Source organism: Chiloscyllium punctatum, chromosome 2, assembly GCF_047496795.1.
Source record: "Chiloscyllium punctatum isolate Juve2018m chromosome 2, sChiPun1.3, whole genome shotgun sequence".
In the NCBI taxonomy this organism is placed as follows: Eukaryota; Metazoa; Chordata; class Chondrichthyes; order Orectolobiformes; family Hemiscylliidae; genus Chiloscyllium; species Chiloscyllium punctatum.
The window spans coordinates 15826814-15849568 of NC_092740.1; the positions used below are offsets into that span (position 1 = coordinate 15826814).

General features: G+C 39.5%; 1 protein-coding gene across 3 annotated transcripts in view; it reads left to right on the forward strand.

Annotated features, from left to right (window-relative positions):
* Positions 1 to 377: 377 nt before the first annotated feature.
* Positions 378 to 22755, forward strand: part of rgs12b (regulator of G protein signaling 12b) — a 275051-nt gene continuing 252673 nt past the window's right edge. For 2 of the 3 annotated variants that reach the window (XM_072594306.1, XM_072594315.1), the window contains exons 1-2: positions 381 to 588; positions 1969 to 4001. In XM_072594306.1, the coding sequence (XP_072450407.1) occupies positions 2106 to 4001 (1896 nt within the window). In that variant the 5' untranslated portion in view covers positions 381 to 588; positions 1969 to 2105. Of the gene's footprint in view, positions 589 to 1968; positions 4002 to 22755 lie in introns of all 3 variants that reach the window. The other variant, XM_072594296.1, reaches the window with a different exon arrangement.

A 22755-nucleotide genomic window follows, 5' to 3' on the forward strand; every position in this document is an offset into this window, starting at 1 on the left:
CCAAGACAATAGTCTTTTTTTTGGTGGGAGAAGTTCCATTGTTTGATCGAGCTGGTTGTTTGGGTTGACAACGGTCGCAGAGCAATGGAAAGCTTTCTGTCAACCCCCGAGAAAAATAAGTACACGACGTGAAATGAATTCTTAATAAATGTTTAATAAGTTTTGAAGTATTTAGATACGTACGTGTTAATATGTTGGTCGTTAAACACACACACGTTAAAGTTTCAGCTCTTTCCTCGGACTCCTCAATGGCGAGGGTACAATTAGTGAAAGGGCGGTGTCTTCAGATGATTGACGGGATTCTTATCCAGTAAAGAATGTGGTTGCCCCTGGCGACGGCGTCGAAACATTAGTCGCTGTTGTCTCATTGGTGGAGGCACCCGCCATCAGGTTAGGGTGAGCCCTGTGTCAGTGGAACAATCCTGGAAGTTATTCTTTGGTTGGAGAAAGAGATCTCTCCAAAGTTGAGACCAAGGAGCCATTTGAAGCAATCCCTAAGGAGAGTCGGGCTTCCATTTATAGCACGGACTCAGTGTAAATGTGTAGAAGCAGCGCTAATGCTTCAAATCCGCATTTGGGGAAAATTCGGTATGTAAAAGATGAGCAGAAAAATCCGCTCCATCGTGTTTTAATGAAGTGTTTCCATCTTCTCAATTAATATTTTCAACTGCGCCAAAAGGAAATACTCATCTTTTATTTTTAAGGGGTGGGGTTGGTGTTTTGGATTTTGTCCGGCCTGAGTGTGTGTGATGTCTCAATCTTATCTTTAGCGCCGTAAAAACAACGGCTGAAAACCAAACAGTGTATTTAGGGACTTTTTTTTAATCGATCTACATTTGAAGCCTTTAAACCGCGCCCAAGCGTTTGTAATCCAGGTATCCCATCAATCAAACAAAGTGAGCCTTGTTTCTCTGGCGATCTCCTTTTCCAGATGTAGTTTGATTGCAATTTGGTGTAAAACCTGTTAATGGGTGGCTTTTAACAGTGCAACTTTCCCACCACTTTCAAATGTGCGCTTCAGCTCTAGACAACCGATTCTGAACGTGGTATACTTTTAAAAATGTTTTAAAACATGTTTTGTACGAAATATAAGTGGGATGGGGACATTTGGGGATTCAATTCTGTAAGTATAAAGACTTTGGGGAGTTTTTGACAGTTGTTGCGAGTGCTTGCTTACTTATAAAGATAGAAATGTAAACATCTAGAATGTTTGGGTCAGAGTAACTTTGATGTTGATATCACCTAAGAATTATGGATTCATTTTACAATTGAAAATGAATAGAGTATTTGTTATTAGTATGGTTATTGTTAAAGTTTCTAGTTTTTATGACCATTTCTTGAGAATAACATATAAAATAATAACACTAGTGTAATCACCACTTCTTAAGAGTTCTGTGGAAGTTTACATTGTTGAACACGTTTGCAATAATTGAAACTTAATTATTTTGTGTTCTGTAAAAGTTTTATTCTAGACTACTTTATATTGTAAAAATGTTTTCAGGTATTGGAACACATTTTGTAAAACGCTTCACAGTAAATGCAATGTTTCCTTTCTTTCCAGGCATTTTTTTTCAGCAGAGCAAAAAATGCTATCTGTGACAAGCAGGTTTTAAAAAAGTCTCTTATATGAATTATAAACCTATTTCTGTTGTGCACACAGTGTTTTTATTAGGATAAGTTGTTGCTGTATATTCCAATTAACAAGTGTGCACAGTCTAGATGCTTATCATTGAAGAGCACAAAGGTAAAAAATTACTAATTAATATGAAATTTTCACATAAACAAGATCCCCTGTAAATGAGTTTGGATAATTATTTTCCAAAAAAAACCCAGAAGGGCCCCCGATCAAATAAGTGACTCGTATTAGAAAGTTATTGAGTGGAATCATGTTAAGAATTTACTTTCTCTCCCCACAATAGCTTGTGTGGAACAACAGTAGTTTGATATGTATTTTGTTTACCTTTTCAGGTGTTTTTATTGGGGTTTTGAGAGATATTTAAAGACACAGCTACAATGAACTTTTTACTGAAGCACTTGGCCAGTTGGTTCCTGGCCATCTCAGTGCCATTTCAAGTTTACTATTATGCATTGTAGGAATATAAACAATGCAGAGGCAAGCTGATCAAGTGAAGCGCCATTCAAACACCAATCCTTCCCTCCGGATCAGGAATGTGGATATCGCCAGGGGAAGAACTGGATATGGATTCACACTTTCTGGCCAAGCTCCCTGTGTCCTTAGCTGCATTTTGAAAGGAAGCCCAGCACATTACGTTGGGCTTCGCTCTGGTGATCGCATACTTAATGTTAATGACATTAATGTCTCTAAAGCCTCTCATGAAGATGTTGTAAAATTGATAGGACAATGCACAGGCGTACTACGCCTTGTCATTGCTGATGGTAGTAACCACTCTGATACAGGTTCTAGTGATGAGGAAGTTTATTTCAATGAAGGGAAAGCGGCCTGGATGAACAGTAAACCAAAGTCAAAATTACTGGGTCTAAACAGAGCTGAAAAAGTAGTTGCTGATGTCCAGTCAGGTGGCATATTTAAGATGCTTTTTGACAATTCCAATAATTCTGCCAAATGTGGGAAGACCTGTATACAGCAACAAGGACAAATGACTGAAAAAGCCAGTGGATTTCCAAGCAGATCTAGAAGTGCAAAAACAAACCACAATTCACTTTCTGAGGAAGAAGTTATGAAGGTGTTGAATGATGACTCTGTGTTTGTCAATGGCCTTGAAAACCAAGATGGATTTATTTTAGATGCTAGCATTTTGAATGTTGGGATGGTTGTAGGCTACTTGGGTTCCATTGAATTGCCTTCAACAAGTTCAAATCTGGAAAATGATAGCTTACAGGCTATCCGTGGCTGCATGCGACGTCTGCGTGCTGAGCAGAAGATTCATTCCCTTGTCCTAATGAAGATAATGCATGACTGCATTAAGTTATTCAATGACAAAAATATTGTTTTAGCTGTGTATCCTGCTGAAAAATTGGCCTTCAGTGCTGTGTGCCCAGATGATCGAAGATTCTTTGGATTGGTGACCATGCAAATGTCTGATGACCAAAGCCTTGCTAGTGAAAATGATGGTGGGCTGAGGACTTCATGTCATGTCTTCATGGTAGATCCAGATCTCTGTCAGCATAAAATTCACCAGGGTATTGCTAGGCGATTTAGTATTGAATGCACTCCGGACTATGGTGGCTGCTTGGAGTTTCCCCCTTCCTCTCAGCCTGTTCTTCAGTTTGTATCAGTGTTGTACAAGGACATGGGGGAGTCATTTGAAAATGTGCGTGCAAGAGCTTTTCTTGATGGGGACCTATCTGATGGTCAGCAGAACAATAGTACTGGCAGTAACAGTGATAGTGGAATTGGATGCTATAGTCAGGAGGAAAAGAATAACAGAGTTTTAGTTGTTGATCTGGGTACCAACTCAAACAAACATGCCCCCCATGTTCCCTGGGGTAATGTCCAAGCTAAAGGACAGATGCAAGGTACTTCTCAATGGAATGGTTGTCGTCCTGACATGGAAGGTAAATTACATTCATCCCGACTTTCAGATTTGGCACAGGCGGATTGTACTTTGTATAACGGTAACAGACATCTTGGTCCTTCTGCTCGACTTGATGTTCCAGGAACATCTCCATGGTCTGTGTTTGCTTCAACGAAGAAATCCGATACAGTGAACAGTACTCCTTCTGCAACTCCAAGATGGCTTCCCCTTCACATTCGTAAGGACTGGCAGTACTGTAGCAGCAGTGATCAGGAATCCTATGCAGAATCTACAGATGGACTGTCCAGTGTGAATTGTAGTACACTGAAGCAGGATCTTCCCCCTCCAATGACCAAGATTCAGACAGAAAAATATCGAGTTGGGAGTGGTTTAGGCCAGCCTTTTCGCATTGTAGCTCAGAAGAATGAACTGACAAGTAAATTGTTTGGAATTGAAAAAATGTTTGGGATACAACAAAGCAACAAGAAAAGCAAAGACAAAAAGGTAAGGTTGTGACACCGTCAATGTTAGTGCTCAACATTTTGTATTTTGTTGTATGATGTCTTTGATAAGTTATCAAAAGTGCACTAGAACTGATTTTCCTCTTGTGCTTTGCAGAATTTGATTTTAAGAATGCTGAATTAGCATGTTTCAACTTTATCCTTTGCAGCTACCAAAGGTGCTTCATAATTACAAGCATGAAACAGTCATTCATCCAGTTTGGGCTTCAACTAGCTTGTTGCATGTGCTTGTAAACATTCTCAATTACACTACTCTTTACATGCTACAGAATACATCGACCTTTCCTTAAAGTTGATTTATCTTCCCTTTGCAGTAAAAAGCGTTTACAAAGGCTTTAAGTGGCTGTGAAGTCGGCTGACGGAAGCAGGGTGTCCATGGTATGTGCGTACATACTGAAGATACTGCATCTGTAGTGCGCCAAAGTCTTTACATGCACTACAGACATTGTTGCAATACTTTTACTCCATGTTGAACAGGCATATCAAAACATTGCCATGAAATGACATGGAGTTTATCTGAACTCTTTTTAATGCATTGTAAGAAATTGACGTATCCACTACATGTAAATTATGTAATTGACAGATAAACATAGCATGTATTGAGACAATATCCTTTTTTCTTGTTCAGTAATTTTAATATGTTCTAAAACATTATTTTATTCTGGTTGAAGAGGCTAGTTATTGATATAAAACTAACTGTGGTTGAGATTAATTGGACGATAACATTTAAGATACTGTGGAAAAGGTTTCCATTGTGGATGGGGTAGGGACACTCAGACTTGTTTCAAAATGCATTATTAGTCTAAGTAGTCTTCCAGTAAATTATGGAAGCTCAGTCATTTAAATATATCCAAATCAAAATTAACCTATTTTTGAACTACAAGCGGAGTCGAGTGTTATGTGAAATAAGCAGGAAAGTGGATTAGAGGCCAGAATCAGAGTGGTGCTGGAAAAGCACAACAGGTCAGGCCGCATCCGAGGAGCAGGAAATTTGACGTTATGGGTAAAAGCCCTCCTGATGAAGGGTTTTTGCCCATAACGTTGATTTTCCTGCTCCTCGGATGCTGCCTGACCTGCACTACTCTGATCTAAACTCTGGTTTCCAGCATCTGCAGTCCTCATTTTTGCCTAGCGGCCAGAATCAGATCAACCATGTCCTTATTGAATAACAGAGTAGGCGTGAGGCCTTAGCCTTGTCCTGCTCCTATTTCTTCTAATACAAAAACATTGGAGCTTAAAGAGACCATTCAGCCCATCAAGTCTGATCTACCATTAAATGCAATCATGGGTGATTTGATAATTCTCAACTCCACTTTCCTGCCTTTTTCCTACATGCCATGATTTCCTTACTGGTGAAAAATCTGCCTATCTGAACTTTGAATATATTTAACAATACCCACACTCAAGAACCCTGTGCAGTAAATAAATTCCACAGTTTTATTATCCTCTGAATAAAGAAATTCCTCCTCTTTTCTTCCTTAAATGTGCAACCCTTTGTTCTGAGATTATGCTCACTTGCCTAGAATCTCCCACAAGGGGAGACAATCTTACCACATGTACACTGTCCAATGCCATAAGAATCTTTCAATATGAAACATCTTTCAGTATGTTTCAATAAGGTTGCTTCACCCCTTAACCTTCTAAATTCTAAAGAAAATAGGCCTAATTTGTGTAATCTGCCCTCATGACTTAACACTTAATCCCCGGTATCCTTGTAAACCTGCGGTGTATTCTCTCCAAGGCCAGTATATTCTTCTATAGGATTGTGGCTGATCTGACATTCCTGTGTATCACCTACAAACTTTGCAACATTACAGTCAGTTTCCTCATCCAAGTCATTAATATATATCATTGTAAATAGTTGTGACCCCAGCACTGATCACATGGGATTCCATTAGTTGCGGTTGCCAACCTGAAAATGCCCCTCTTATCCCAACTCTATGCTTTCTATACGTTAGCAAGACCTCTAACCAATGCTAATATTCTATCGACAACACCAAAGGCTCTTGTCTTATTAAGTAGCCTTAGAATCATAGAATTTCACAGTATGGAAGGGGGCCATTTGACTCATCATTACTGTACCGACTACCTAGCTAGTCCCTTTCTCCAGCATACTATCCTTCACACTCTAAATTCATCACTTGCGAATATATATTCAGCTCTCTTTTGCACTCTCCAATGGAAGCTGCTTCCACCGCTCTCCAAGGCAGTGCTTTTCAAATTGTAACAATCCTCTGAGTTAAGTTTCTCATTATCGCACTCCTAGCTCTCTTGCTGACAGTCTTGAAATTGTGACCTCTGGTTACTGATATACCAACAAGTGGAAGCAGAATATCCTTCTTTACCCTGTCAAAATTGTTCATAATTTTGAATATCTTAATATGCCTTCTGAAAATCCAAATGTATTATATTCACTCCTTCCATTCTATCTATCCTGCATGTTAGCTTCTCAAAAAATTCTAGTTAATTTGTAATGAATGTCCTTGTTATATTATTTGGTTTTGAATTCCACTATTGCCATCAAGAATTCTGCAAATGTGTGCACAATTTTCAAAAGAACTAACGGGAACAGCTGGATTTTCAGAACATTTAACTTTGTTTAACTTTAGAAGACATCCAAGATTCTATCAAACCTCTGAACACTGCTGGACTTTATCTAATCTGAAGTTAGTTATACTCTATTACAAACCAAAGGGTATAAACTGGTCTCCTGTGGATGTCTAACTACTAGGTTTCAGTTAGTCAAAGTAACTGCAATATGGATTCTTCTGTTTTTCTAGTAAATGGAAAATATCAAAGCAAAATTGACAGAATAACTGCACCTTATTGTTCATTGCCATTCTTCTTCAACTAAGTAATGAAATTTATTTGTAATCTTGCTATAGTCATAATTTATGTCTGTATGGGACATAATCTTCAGCTTTCTTCAATTCAGCTGATCTTTTGCTAGTTTTAAGATTGATTGGTTCATTGCAATGTACATCTAGTGTTGCTAAGTGTGTACTTTCTGAACTGGTATAGCTAACTGTCTGTCAACATCCTTTATTGGACTCCTTAAAGTAAGATGATTGGTCAGAGTGGTTGCTCAGTATTATTTAGAACAAGTGTGTGCTTTGCTGGAGGAATGAGGAAGAAACTGAGTATGTTATATGAGGAGAAACTGAGTAGCGTAGGCCTAGATTCCCTGGAGTTTAGAAGAATGAGAGGTGATCTACTTAAAATACGTTAATTTTTTTATCAGATATTGAGAAAAGTTTTCCTCTGCTCTGGCTTGGAAATATGGATCATGGTGAGATGATTAAAGTCTGAGAATAAAGGGTTGATCGTTTAGGACTGAGGTGAAGAGGTTCTTTTCTCAAAGGGCTGTGAATCTTCAAAATACTTTACTCTAGAGAACTGTGGAAACCATTTGTTGAGTCCATTCAAGATACAGATCGATGGATTTTCGGTATTGAGGAAACTAAGGAAAATGAGGATAACGCGGAAAGATGTGTGGCCTACCCATTATCTAACTGAATAGCAGAACAGGCTTGAAGGACCAAGTTGCCTTCTTGAGCTCTTATTTCTTATGTGTGGAGTTGCCATTGTAGAAATAATTGTTTTGGAGGATGATGTAGAGTGGAGGAGAGGATGAATTGTTCTAGAATGTGCATCAAAAAGTGACAGTTACTTATCTGTACTAAATTTTGCTGGTGTCCCTGTACTCTTGTCCCTTCTGGGAATGATCAATTCACCATCAGCTCTACAGCTGTAGGAGCAAAGTTTCTCGACTAGATGAGAACACAGAATGGAGAGGAGCCACTCTGTTGGAGGAGCTAAATAAATCAGAGCATTTCGCTATTATAGTTTATTCACTGTTTTTAATGTAATTACATGGATAGGTTCTACTGATTTGAAATAAGTAGATCTGATCATACTAACTGTTGCTGTGTTAATTCAACTTGCTGTGCGATAAAGCTATTTAATGCTTTTAATTTAGTTTCACCATTGGATAGATTGGAGAAGTATAGATACAAATAAACTACATTACAGTCCATTTTAGGTTGCAAGGATCCATTCTTAGAAACCTTAGGTCACTCTAAAGTACAAATGTTAATATAAAATTTATTTAATGCCTTTAGAGTAACATGCTTAGACTCCACATGACAGCAACTGATTCCTATTGAAGCAGCGTAGGTGTCTGTATCAATCCTAAATCTTTAACTGTTGGCAAATGAATAATTGATAATTCAGACATTGAAGAATATTTTCTGTAATAACTAAAGATAATTACAGTGATAGATTTTGTTCTTCTAAACACGATTCCAAAGATGTTGCCTAGTATGGTGACGAAACGTCTGAAAATGAACCTTCCAGCTCAGCGAGCAAACCTACATCCAAAACATGATTCTGTCTGTGGTGTTATCAGCAATAACTTTGCCCCATATACTTTTTGCAGATCTGTCATTGATTTAAGGAACAATTTGAATTGTTAAATGCATTAATATTGGCTGTGATGTAAAAACATAGAAACAGAGAAACAAGGAACAGATATTAAGCTGAGGTCCAGTCAGTAGTCTGATGAATGTCAAAAATCTCAAGGCACTAGAGTTTAAGAAGAGTGGGAGAGTTATTCCTGGTGTTCTAGACAAAATTTATCCTCCAATCAAAGTTACTGAAACATATTATCTGATCATTAAATTGCAGTTTTGTGGGAGCTTGCAGTTTGCAAATTGACTACTACACAGTGACTATATTTCTATGCTTTAGTAGTACTTCAGTGACAGTAAAACTGTGTGAGACAAATTTAAGTTTGTGAAAGATGCTAAAAATATTATTTCATATATGGAGATGATTTCCTTGAATTCCAGGAGCAGCAATTTCTATTTTGTATGCTGTTGCATTGTTCTGAAATCTTGGGGGAAAAAAGTCAAAACAACGGCACTTTTAAAAAATTGAGAAAGACAGACAAAAGGCAGCAAGCACGTGGTCAGTAAGGGAGAAAGAGGAAGAAACCTACACTGCTAACTGACACGGCAGTGAATCTGCACAGTTACTGCCTTTCCGATTTGAGTTAATGTATCTCTGGACAACGGAGTGCATCCTGGAAAAATTAAAACAATGAAATTCACAGCTGACATTGGAGGAATTTGTGTGGGTGAGCTCACAGCACAGGAACAGATAAGTGCATAGTTTTTAACCTTGCTGTAAGTCTACAGTCGTGAGTACAATGGGTTCTTTGTTGATTATATGTTTTATTGAAATCTATCTCTTGGTTAAATTTTAAAAATATAAACCATAAATACTAAGTTAGCCTGGAACACTGTTATTTTAGACCAATAAGACAGTGCTATTTTCTGGGTCAGTAGATTGTGAAGGACAAAAAATGGCCTTTCGCAGAGTTATATGGTCTTCCTGTTGGATGTGGGAATTTAGGGACTGTTTCCATTTTACTGATGATTATGTCTGCAGCAAGTGTTGTGAATCCTGTCAGATCGCATGGATCGGTTGGAGTGGCAGTTAGAGGCAATGAGGAATTCGCAAGAGCTAGGGGAAATGGTGGATGGCAGTTATAGGAAGGGAGAAATGCCGCAGATACAGTTAGGTAGATGGGTTAACTCAAGGAAAGGTAAGAGGGGTAGGCAGGTAGTGCAGGAGTCTTCTGTGGCTATCCCCATTTCAAACAAGTATGCTGTTTTGGAAAATTTAGGGGCCGATGGACTGTCTGGGGAATGTTGCATGAACAGCTAAGTCTCTGATAGAGAGACAGGCTGTACTGTAATGACAGTTATGTCAGGTTCCTCATGATAGATTGTGATAGGGGACTCTCTAGTCAGAGGCACAGGCAGACGTTTCTGCAGCCAGCAGTAAAAAATCAGAATAGTGTGTTGCCTGCCTTGTGCCAAGACCAAAGATGCCTCTGAGAGGGCGCAGAATGTTCTGAAAGGGGAGAGGGACCAGCAGGAGGTCATTGTACACATTGGTACCAACGACCTAGGAAGGAAAAAGGATGAGATTCTGAAGGAAGAATATAGAAAATTAGGCAGGAATTTAAAAAGGAGGTCCTCTAGAATAGTAATAGTTGCATTACTCCCGGCGCTACGAGATAGTGAGGGTAGGAAAAGGAGGATAGAGCAGATGAATGCATAGGAAGAAGCTGGTGCAAGGGAGAAGCATTCACATTTTGGATCTGAATCTGCTCTGGAGTAGAAGAGACCTGTACATGAAGGATGGATTGCACCTGAAATGGAAGGGGACTAATATACTAGTAGGGAGATTTGCTACAGCTGCTTGAGAGGATTTAAACTAGTACAATGGGGGGTGGTACCCAGGGAAGTAGTGAGGAAAGAGATCAATCTGAGACTGGTACAGTTGGGAAAGGTAAGAGTCAAACAGTCAGGGCAGGCAGGAACAAAGCAGAGAACAAGGTAGACTGATAAATTAAACTGCATTTACTTCAGTGCAAGAGGCCTAGCAGGGAACTCAGGGCATGGTTAGGAACATGGGACTTTGATATCAGAGCAATTACAGAAACATGGCTCGGGGATGAAGAGGATTGGCAGCTTAATGTTCCAGGATACAAATGCCATAAGAAGAATAGAAAGAGGGGCAAGAGAGAAGGGTGAGTGGTATCTTTCATAAGGGATGGTATTGCTGCTTTACTTAAAGAGGATATTCCTGGGAATACATCTATTTGGGCAGAACTGAGAAATAAGAAAGGGATGATCACCTTATTGGGATTGTATTATAGACCCCCAAATAGTCAGAGGGAAATTGAGAAACAAATTTGTAAGGAAATTTCAGTTGTTTGTAAGAAAAATAGGGTGGCTATGGTAGGGGATTTTAACTTTCCAAACATCGACTGAGACTGCTGTAGTGTTAAGGGTTTAGATGGACAGGAATTTGTTAAATATGTACAAGAAAATTTTCTGGTTCAGTATTTGATTGTACCTAATAGAGAAGGTGTAAAACTTGACCTATCCTTGGAAAATAAGGCCTGGCAGGTGACTGAGGTGTCAGTGAGGGAGCACTTTGGGGCCAACGACCATAATTCTATTAGTTTTAAAATAATGATGGAAAAGGATAGACCAGATATAACAGTTGAAGTTCTAACTTGGAGGAAGGCTAATTTTGACTGTATTAGACAAAAACTTTCAAAATTAGAGCGGTGCTGAAAAGCACAGCAGGTCAGGCAGCATCCGAGGTGCAGGAAAATCGATGTTTCGGGCAGGAGACCTTCATTAGGAATGAGGCTGGATGCCTCGGGGATGGAGAGATAAATGGGAGGGGGTGGGCTGGGGAGAAGATAGTTGAGAGTGCAGTAGGTGGATGGAGGAAGGGGTAAAGGTGATGGGTTGGAGAGGAGGGTGGAGCGGATAGGTGGGAAGGAAGATTGACAGGTGGGACAGGTCACGAGGATGTTGCTGAGCTGGAAGTTTGGAACTGGGGTAAGGCGGGGGGAGGGGAAATGAGGAAACTGGTGAAGTCCACATTGATGCCCTGGAGTTGAAGGGTTCTGAGGTGGAAAATAAGGTGTGCTACCTCCAGGCATTGGGTGGTGAGGGAATGGCGGTGGAGGAGGCCCAGGACCTGCATGTCCTCGGCAGAGTGGGAGTGGGAGATGAAATGTTTGGACACGTGGCGGTGGGGTTGACTGGTTCGGGTGTGCCTAGAGGGACTCCTGGAAAATGGGAAGCCTTCAAAAAGCCTTCAGAAGGGCAGCAGTGAGTTGGTTAGCTCAGTTGGCTGGATGACTGGTTTGCGATGCAGAGTAACATCAACAGTATAAGTTCAGTTTTTGGAGGCACAGTGGCTCAGTGGTTAGCACTGTTGATTCACACCGCCAGGGACCCGGGTTTGATTCCAGCCTGGGGTGTCTGTCTGTGTGGAGTTTGCACATTCTCCCTGTGTCTGTGTGGGTTTCCTCCCACAATCCAAAGATGTGCAGGTTAGGTGAATTGGCCACGGTGAATTGCCCATAGTGTTCAGAGATGTTTAGATTGGTTAGTCAGGGGTAAATGTAGGGGATAAACGGGTTGGGGAATGGGTCTGGGTGGGTTTACTCTTCAGAGGGGTCAGTGTGGACTTGGTGGGCTAAAGGACCTGTTTCCACACTGTAGATATTCTATTCTATTTAAAAAAAAAGGTAACAAGAGTCCAGAGACTGTATGTTCCTGTTAGGGTGAAAGGAAAGGCTGACAGGTGTAGGGAATGCGGGATGACTAGAGAAAGTGAGGTTTTGGTTAAGAAAAAGAAGGAAGGATGTGTTAGGTATAGACAGGAGAAATTGTGTGAATTCTTAGAAGCGTATAAAAGTAGTAAGAATATACTTAAGAGGGAAATCAGGAGAGCAAAAAGGAGACATGAGATAACTTTGGTAAATAAGGTTAAGGAGAATCCAAAGGGTTTTTATAAATACATTAAGAACAAAGGGTAATAAGGGAGAGAACAGGGCCCCTCAAGGATTAGTAAGGCAGCCATTGTGGAGCTGCAGGAAATGGGTGAGATGTGAAACGAGTAATTTACATCAGTGTTTACTGTGGAGAAGGGCATGGAAGATATAGAATGTGGGGGAAATAGATGGTGACATCTTGAAAAATGTCCATGTTTCAGAGAAGGATGTGCTGGATGTCTTGAAATGCATAAAAGTGGATAAATTCCCAGGACCTCCCTAGAACTCTGTGGGAAGCTAGGAAAGTGATTGCTGGGCCCATTGCTGAGATATTTGTATCATCAATAGTCACAAATGAGGTGCCAGAAGACTGGAGGTTAGGTAATGTGGTGCCACTATTTAAGAAAGGTAGTAAGGATAGCCATAGAATATTTAAAGGCTTCTAGATGAGTAGAAAGAGTTTGAAGGGATATGTGCAAAATCCTGGCAAATGAGATGAGATGAGGGGAGGATATCTGGTTGGCATGGACAAGTTGGACCGAAGGCTCTGTTCTGTGCTGTACATCTCTATGACTATGACTATAATTCTATATTTGTATGTGCATTTTTTTAGATAATGGCTCAGTGCAGCAGTATCACTACAGATTTTGGTTTTTGCTGGAAATAGAAGTATTTATTTTGAACCGTAGTCATTTCCGTTTTCTTCTGAGTATAGTTTTTGCAAATGGTTTGATGTAGTATTAACAAGTTAATCCAGTATAGATAGGACTTGTTAGCCTTTATTTCACGCACAAGCCACATTATATGCTATAGAAATTAATTTAAGAGTTTGCAGCTTTTTTACTTGTTGGTCCTTCTGATACCTTTTAAATTAAAGAACTTTGGGAAATTATTTTTTGTTCATGTATTACAATTCTGTTTTTAGGATATGCTTTTATTGAATCATAAGACATGGCAGCACTGAAATCAGACTTTTAATACATCATGGCTGTCTTGGTGTTTATATTTTCTTGATCTATGAGTTAACTCCTGCATTTTCTCTGTAGATCTGTCAAAATTTCTATTTCTCAAGAAGTTTTCTAATATGTTTTTCATAAGTTTATGAAAATAATCTGCATTCTACCCATAGTATATTTACAAAGAAATCTAATTCTCCCTCTAATACTTTGGGATTACTTTTTAAGATTGTCTTTTACCTGTAATTACCGACCATAACATTGAAAACCTTTATCAGAGCAATCTTAGTTTTTTTCTGCTGTAATGTGGGAGTACAATAACTCAAATTCTCAAGTCTGTTTTCATAAACATTGTCAGCAGTAAATGCAATTTACTTGAACTTTGTCTTGGAGTATTCATAACTTCATTGAATCAGATTGTGTTCTATAACTAAGATAATGCCTATGGATGTGCTCTGTATTCAGACTTCAATTTTGAATTTGTGTTTGGAATGGATGAAATGACAACTGATTTGAGAAAGCATGATTGGGAACTAATTAGAGATATTAATAAAATATTCAATCTAGGGCTTGAGTGCTGAAACCAAACTATAGCAGGAAAAATAGCATCATAACTGCCCTTAATTTAATCATAAATTGTAACCTTGCATGTTATTCTTGAAATACCTGTGCTAAATGTTGTGTATTATGTGCGTATTTTAATAGAAAGGTTCTATCATTATTTACTAAAACAAAGGTTAGGAATATAGTGTTTGTTTCATTTGATAGTGAGCAAATGTTTGCCAGGTGAACACAGTTCAGTTACATATAATTAGTCATCTTTTTGCACCTTTCAAGGTTTTTTGAAAACTTGTTTGCATTTTCATGACACTGTCTCCTCTGGAATATAGTGCCTAATTTTTTTTTTCTCATGCGTGAGTGTCCCACTAACTAAGCAAATATGTGCTGATTCATGTTGACCGCATTTCGGACATTTATTATGAGTGCGTTAAGGTTTCAGCCTAAATTATTCATATATCCTGTCTAATTAACTAGCTCTGTAGACTTGCACAGCACGGATGGATATTGTGTCTGTAATTAGTATGATGATCCTACAAGTTGTGTTAGAAGCATATTAAAAATGTAGAGCTCAAGGTTAAAGGATGCTAATTTCAGGAGCAGTTAAAATGAAGCTAGGGTGTTGTTATGGAACATAGAACATTACAGCACAGTACAGGCCCTTCGGACTGTGATGTTGCGATGACCTGTGGAACCAATCTGAAGCCTATCTATCTATCCTACACTATTCCATTTTCATCCATATATTTACCCAATGACCATTTAAATGCTCTTAAAGTTGGCGAGTCTTCCACAGTTGCAGGCAGTGTGTTTCGTGCCCCTACTAATCTCTGAGAAAAGAAACTGCCTCTGACATCTGTCCTGTATCTATCACCCCTCAATTTAAAGCTAAGTCCCCTTGTGCTAGCTGAAGGACCTGTACTGCACTGTAATGTTCTATCTTCTTTGCAGTCAATTTGGACAATGTAGTGTTCTTTAGTAAGTCCTGGAAAGATCAAATGGTACAGTAGGCAGAGCTCTTTGAATGATTATGAGAAGCGAAATTGGTAATAAACTTAAACAAATCTGAATTCGCGAAAGCAGGAGTGACATTCTTTGGACATTGATCATGGAAGGTTGACCCCATTGAATGCAAAGATGAAGGCCATCAAGGAATTTCCACAACCAACCTTGAGGAAAAAGGTGCTTTGATTTTTGGGACTAAGTGGATTCTATCGAAAGTTTGTTCCAAACCTCAGCAGTATAGTGGCACCTTTATCCGCTTTGCTGAAGAAAAACACAACGTTTCAGTGAATAGAACAATGCCAGGAGGCATTTGACCATTTAAAAGCAATATTAACCACCGCACCAGTTTTAGCTACCCCAAACTTTTTGAAATGCTTCAAAGTTGCCATCGATGCTAATGACATAGGAGTTGGAGCTGTATGATGAGATTGAACAGCCAGTTGGTTACTTTTCAAAGAAGCTCAACATCCACCAAAGGAAATACTTCAAGATCAAAAAAGAACTATTGAGTTTGGTACTAGCCTTACAACATTTCAATGTGTATTTCATGAACAGTGTGTCGTAGCCAGTTGTGTACATGGATCACAATCCTCTTACATTCTTCGAACGCTTTAAAGGCAGGAATATGAAACTATTTCATTGGAGTCTTATGTTACAGAATTTTAATTTACAAATCATACATGTTGTGGGTCATAAGAATGTAATCGCAGATACATTATCGCGGATTTAACTGATTAAGTTTAGATGAGACTGATATCTATCCAATGTACTCCTCCCCCACTTAAGAAAAAAATGAACCATTATAATGAAAAGATGGCTTCATATTTTTTTCTATTCCTTAACCACATTACCATGACATACATATAAGTTTAATCTAAGTTCATCTTAACTTCTTCCGATATGTTATTTATATATAGGAAGAAGTTAAGATGAACTTAGATTAAACGTTATATTTATGTCATGGTAATGTGGTTAAGGAATAGAAAAAATATTAAGTCATCTTTTTATTATAATGATTTTTTTTCTTGGGGGGGGGAAGGTGTTATGAAGGTATAGGTGTACTGTACCTTTAAGAGAGAGAGGAAGCTGGTAAAGACTGACTGAAAGCACAGATTCATAGAGTCATAGAGATGTACAGCATGGAAACAGACCCTTCAGTCCAACCCGTCCATGCCTACCAGATATCCCAACCCAATCTAGTCCCACCTGCCAGCACTCGGCCCATATCCCTCCAAACCCTTCCTATTCATATACCCATCCAAATGCCTCTTAAAGTTTGTAAACCTCTGTAAGGTTTCACCTCTCAGCCTACAACACTCCAGGGAAAACAGCCCCAGCCTGTTCAGCCTCTTCCTATAGCTCAAATCCTCCAACCCTGGCAACATCCTTGTAAATCTTTTCTGAACCCTTTCAAGTTTCACAACATCTTTCCGATAGGAAGGAGACCAGAATTGCACACAATATTCCAACAGTTGCCTAACCAATGTCCTGTACAACCGCAACATGACCCCTCATTTTGTCCAGCAACATTCCCAGGACCTTGCCATTATGTGTATAAGTCCTGCAAAAATTTGTTTTCCCAAAATGCAGCACCTCGCATTTATCTGAATTAAACTCTTCATCTGTCACTTCTCAGCCCATTGGCCCATCTAGTCAAGATCCTGTTGTAATCTGAGGTTACCTTTTTCGCTGTCCACTACACCTCCAATTTTGGTGTCATCTGCAAACTTACTAACTCTACCTCTAATGCTCGCATCCAAATCATTTATGTAAATGACAAAAAGTGTGCTGACTAATTTAAAAATGTAACATTTGGTTGAAACAAATGGCTAGAGTTGCATTACCATGGAACAAAAACAAATTCAAATTCAATCAATCAGTTTAAATTATCCCCCAGATACCTAAATCCAATCGAATTTGAATTTTACTGTTTGGAATGACATGATCCGATGTTTCAGTGTATAAAATTGGATATTTTGAACAGTTAGGGGAAAAACTGCCAAGAGCTGCCGAGCAAGCATTAAGACTGCCAGCAGAATAGCTCTCTGAAAGGTACCTGTCCTTAAGAAATTTGTGCAGCAGAAGACCGAAGCTGATCTAGAGAGATCTACAGAGAACATTCGATATCCGAAGATGACAACTGGGTTTGAAATTGATTTGCCGTAAATTTAAGAGGGAATTTATTGGACCAGTATTGTAGAGTGGAAGGTAAAAGATAGATCTAAAAGAAAGGAGTTGTAAATAGTTGTGATTTTAATGTTCTCTGTTGGACTTAAAGAATAAAATGGTTAATTTTTACTTTAGTGAAATCTGGGATAGTTCTTTGCCTCTCGAAATTTTACAGATTATGGCTCTGATATTTTAAATCATGATTGATTATCCCATGCAATTCCCATATCCTTTGATATCATGAGTAACTAGAGATCTATCAATTTCTAAGTTGAACTTACTTAATGATAAAACTTCCACAGCCCTGTGCAGTTGAGAATCCGCAGATTCACTGCCCTCTGAGTGAAGAGGTTCCTCCTTATCTCAATCCTAAATGACTTGTCTTTTATTTTAAGAATATATCCCTGGGATGTGGATCCTATTCCATATCTGCGTTTACACTGTCTATCCTTTTAAGAATTTTGATTTATTTGACAATTGGTTAAAGCATTTTTCTTAGTTTCGCTCAGAAATGAGAAATACAAAGTGAGGAGAATTTTGTGTGGTCTGCAAAGACCAAGAAATGTGTTGGGCAATGTAGCTGAAATTTTGTTTTCCAGACATCAGGTTCAAATTGAGATCTTAACTCAAGCATTTGTTTATTGCCTGTGGGACATCATTATGGCACAATCCTATATGTAATACATTTGCATGCAGTGAATATGCTGCGAACAAGTCGGTTAGATTAAAAAGATTAGGGGCCTAATGGGCAGTGTCGGTGCTGGGGTGTTGTCACACAGAGTCGCTTACAATGCTTTGAGTTCACCTACAACATTTCAGTTGTCCTTGCTCAGTGTGTTCTCAAATATTGTCCTTTGTAATGTATGGAAGGCAGTGTATGTTCTAGAAATCGTATGTTCTAGAAACAACCAAGAAAAAAAATGTCTTGGACAAATTTAGGAAAGAATAGAGAAATTCTTGTCTAGGACCCAAAGATAAGTCAATTTTTACAAGTTCAATTTAGAGACCATCTTTATTAAGATCATAAGACCATAAGACATAGGAGCAGAAATTAGGCTGTTCAGCCCATTGAGTCTGCTCCACCATTCAATCATGGCTGATATGTTTCACAACCCCATTCTTCTGCTTTCTCCCCATAAACCTTGATCCCCTTGATACTCAGGAACCTATCTATCTCAGTCTTATATGTATTCTATGACTTGGCCTCCACAGCCTTCTGTGGCAACGGATTCCATAGATTCACTACTCTCTGGCTTAAGAAGGTTTTCCTTATCTGTCTTCTAAAAGGTCTTCCCTTTACCCTCAGGCAATGCTCTTGAGTCCTAGTCTCTCCTACCAATGGAAACATCTTTCCAACATTTACTCTGTCTAGGACATTCAGTATTCTGTATGTTTCAATTAGATCCCCACCTCATCCTTCTAAGCTCCATCCTATAAATCCAGAGTCCTCAAACGTTCCTCATATGTTAAGTTTTTCATTCTTGGGATCAGTCTTGTGAATCTCCTCTGAACACGCTCCAGGGCCAGTACATCCTTCCTGAGATATGGGGTGCAAAACTGCACACAATACTCCAAATGTGGTCTGACCAGAGCCTTAGAGAGCCTCAGAGGTACATCCCTACTTGTACTTGTACATCCCTACTTTCAAAATAAATGCCATCATTGCATTTGCCTTTTTAACTACTGACTCAACCTGAAAGTTTACCTTAAGAGAATCCTGGACTAGAATTCCTAAGTCTCTTTGCACTTCAGACTTCTGAATAATCTCCCCATTTCAAAAGTAGTCCATGCCTCTATTCTTCCTACCAAAATGCATGACCTTACACTTGCCCATGCTGTGTTTCATCTGCCACTTCTTTGCCCACTCTCCTAACCTGTCCAAATCCTTCTGCTGCCTCCCCACCTCCTCAACACTCCCTGTCCCTCTACCTATCTTTGTATCATCTGCAAATTTAGCCAGAATGCCCTCAGTTCCTTCATCTATATCATTATTGTATAAGGTGAAAAGTTGTCCCAACACTGAGCCTGGTGGAACATCACTGGTCACCAGCTGCCATCATGAGAAGGAGCCCTTTATCCCCACTCTTCGCTTTCTGCCCGACAGCCAAGCTTCTATCCATGCTAGCACCTTGCCTCAACACCAAAGGCCTTCTTGATGTCCAGATAGATAACATCCATTGGTTTTTCTTGGTCTAATCTGCTTGTTACTTCCTCAAAGAATTCTAGCAGATGTGTCAGACATGACCTCCCCTTGATGAAATCATGCTGACTTTGCCCTATCTTACCAAATACCTCCAAGAATTCAGAAATCCTGTCCTTCACAATGGATTCCAGGATCTTACGCACAACTGAGGTTAAACTACTTATTCTGTAATTTTCCGTCTTTTTCCTTACTCCCTTTTTAAACAGGAGTGTCACATTAGCAATTTTCCAGTACTCTGAGACCCTCCTTCATGCTAGCAATTTCTGAAAAATCACCACTAAGGCCTCCACTATCTTTTCAGCTATCTCACTTGGAACTCTGGTGTGTAGTCCATCTAGTCCAGGTGATTTATCCATCTTCAGGCCCTTCAGTTTTTCTAGCAACTTCTCCTTGGTGATGGCCACCATGCTCAGCTCTGCCCTCTTGCTGTCTTGAATTTTTGGGATATTACTCATGTCTTCCACCATGAAGAGTGACATGAAGTAATTATTCAGTTCCTCAGCCATTTCTTTGTTCCCCACAACTATCTCTCCAGTGCAATTTTTCCAGCGGCCTGATGTCCACTTTTGCCTCTCTTTTGCCCTATCTGAAGAAACGCTTGTAGTTTCCCTTTATATTTCTGGCTAGCTTACCCTCATATTTAATCTTCTCCCTCCTTATTTCTTTTTTTGTTGCCCTCGATTGGTCTTTGTAAGCTTCCCAAACTTCTGGTTTCCCACTGCACTTTGCCACATTAAATGCTTTCTCTTTTGCTTTTATGCTATCCCTGACTTCCCTAATCAGCCATGGTTGCCTCATCCTCCCTGTACCATGTTTCTTTTTTCTCTTGGGATAAATCTCTGCTGTGTATCCTGAATTACTCCCAGAAACTCCTGCCATTGCTGTTCCACTGTCTTACCTGCTAGGGTCCTCTCCCAGTCAATTCTACTCAGCTCCTCCTTCATGCCTTTGTTCAGCTGTAATACCATTACCTCTGATTCTATCTTCTCTCTTTCAATTACAGAGTAAATTCAATCATATTATGATCACTGCCTCCTAAGGATTCCTTCACCTTATGCGCCCTTATCAAGTCTGCCTCATTTCACAGCACTAAATCCAGTATTACCTATTCCCTAGTAGGCTCCACCACAAGCTGCACCAAAAAAGTAATCTCGTAGACATTGCACAAATTCCTTTTCTTTCAGTCCACTACCAACCTGATTTTCTCAGTCCACCTGCATATCGAAATCCCCCTGATCATTGTAACTTTGTCTTTCTGACAGACCTTTTCTGTCTCCTGGTCCATTTTGTGCCCCAGCTCATGATTCCTGTTTGGAGGCAGATACATAGCTCCAACTTTGATTTTTTTTACCTTTGTGGTTCCTCCATTCTATCCACAAAGATTCTGCATCATGGACTGCTTCAGTGTCTCAGAATTTGCAAATGGTGCAAATTCCCAGAAGAACATATCTTGGCTCTGTTTTTACAACAAAAGGGCACAAATAACCTCCCAGAAATGTTAGGGAACCAAGGGTCTTGTGAGAGGGCAGAATTGAAGGAAATCCATATTAGTAATAAAATGGTGCTAGGGAAATTTAATTGAGTTCAAGACTGACAAATCACCAGGGGCTGATAGCAAAGAAAAGTCACCATCGTTCTAATGGACCATAAGGCTGTGCTCTATTTCGTGAGAGATGACTTTAACCTGACTGTCACCTCGCCTCAGGCGAGGGGAGAGGTTGAGAAGGAAGTTCTTCATGATAGCCTCTGCCAGTGTGGGATTTGGATCCATGCTGTTGGCATCACTCTGTATCGCAAACCAACAGTCTAGCCAGCTAAGTGAACTGCCGCCTCCCCCCAAAAAAGGGCCTGATAATCTACATCTTGGAGTCCTAAAGAAAGTGGCCCAGGAAATATTAGATGCATTGATGATTCTCTTCCAAAATGTTTTAGACTCTGGAGCAGTTCCTATAGATTGTCTTCTCTACCCAAAGAGAGTGGTGACTGTAGCTCCACTGCTTCAAAAGGGAGGAAGAGAAAAAAGTCAGAATTAATGACCAGTTAGCCTAACATCAGTAGTCGGAAAAATGCTCAAGTTTACTATATAAAGATGTGATAGTAGAATGTTTGAAAGGCACACGTGGGTTTGGAGAAGGCCAGCATGGGTTTATGAATGGAAAACCAAGCTTGACAAATCCACTGAGGTGTTTTGAAGGATGTAGAACCAGTTGATGTAGTGTATTTGGATTTTCAGAAGGCTTTTGATAAGATATCTTAGAATAGGTTAGTGGGCAAAGTTAAAGCAATCCTTCTCCACCATACCATTGCTAATTTGGTTTGGGAGAAAGTGAGGACTGCAGTTGCTGGAAATCAGAGCTGAAAATGTGTTGCTGGAAAAGCACAGCAGGTCAGACAGCATCCAAGAAGCAGGAGAATCGACGTTTCGGGCACGAGCCTGAAGAAGGGTTTATGCCCGAAACGTCGATTCTCCTAATTTGGTTTGCCCAATCTATATATAAATAGACATTTCAGCAGCAAGGAAATCCAGGGTTGTGGGATAGGGAGTAATATATTGGCATGGATCAAGAATGGTTGACAGACAGGAAATGGAGAGTGGGAACTAATGGGTCTTTTTCTGAGTGGCAAGTAGCAATGAGTAGGGTCCCTCAAGGGCTAGTACTTTGGCCCCAGGTATTCATATATAAAACAATAAATGAGGGAACCAAACACAACATCTTCCAGTAGACTCATGGCGTAAACCTGCACTTATTTGTGAAGAGGATACAAGGAGGCTTCAAGCTTATTTAGATAGGTTGAGTGGGCAAACACGTCACAGATACTAAATGTGAAAAACAAGTGTCTTATTTAAATGTTGACATATTTAAAAATATGGATGTATAAAGGGATCTGTACAGCAGAAAATGAAAGTAGACAGGCAGTTGCAGCAAGCAATTAGAGAGGCAAATGTATATTGGTCTTTGTTGCAAGATTATTCAGAAGTAGAGGTGTCTTACTGTGGTTATTACTGGGACTTAGTGAGACCATACCTAGAGTATTGTATGCAATTTTCATCTTGCTACCTAAGAAAGGATAAACCTGCCATTTAAGAAGGCCAGGAATGTTTCACTAGGCTGATATTGAAGTTGGTAAGACTATCCGATGAGGAGCGATTAGTTCGATTAACCATGCATTCTCTAGAATTTGGAAGGCTTAGAGGGAATTTGATTGAAGCATATAAAATTCTAACAGGGCTGTATTGACTAGATGCAGGAAGGAAGTATTCTCTGTTGGAGAGTCAAGGACTAAGATCTTTGGAAATGGTGTAGACCATTTAGGACTGAGATGAGGAAAGATTTCTTCAATCAAAAGAGTAGTCAACCTATGGAATTCTCTACCACAGAAGAGTCTGGAGGTCAAATCACTGAATAGATTCAAGAAAAGATTTTTTGATAGATTTCAAAGGCATCTAGAGATTTGGGGAGAAAGTGAGAATATA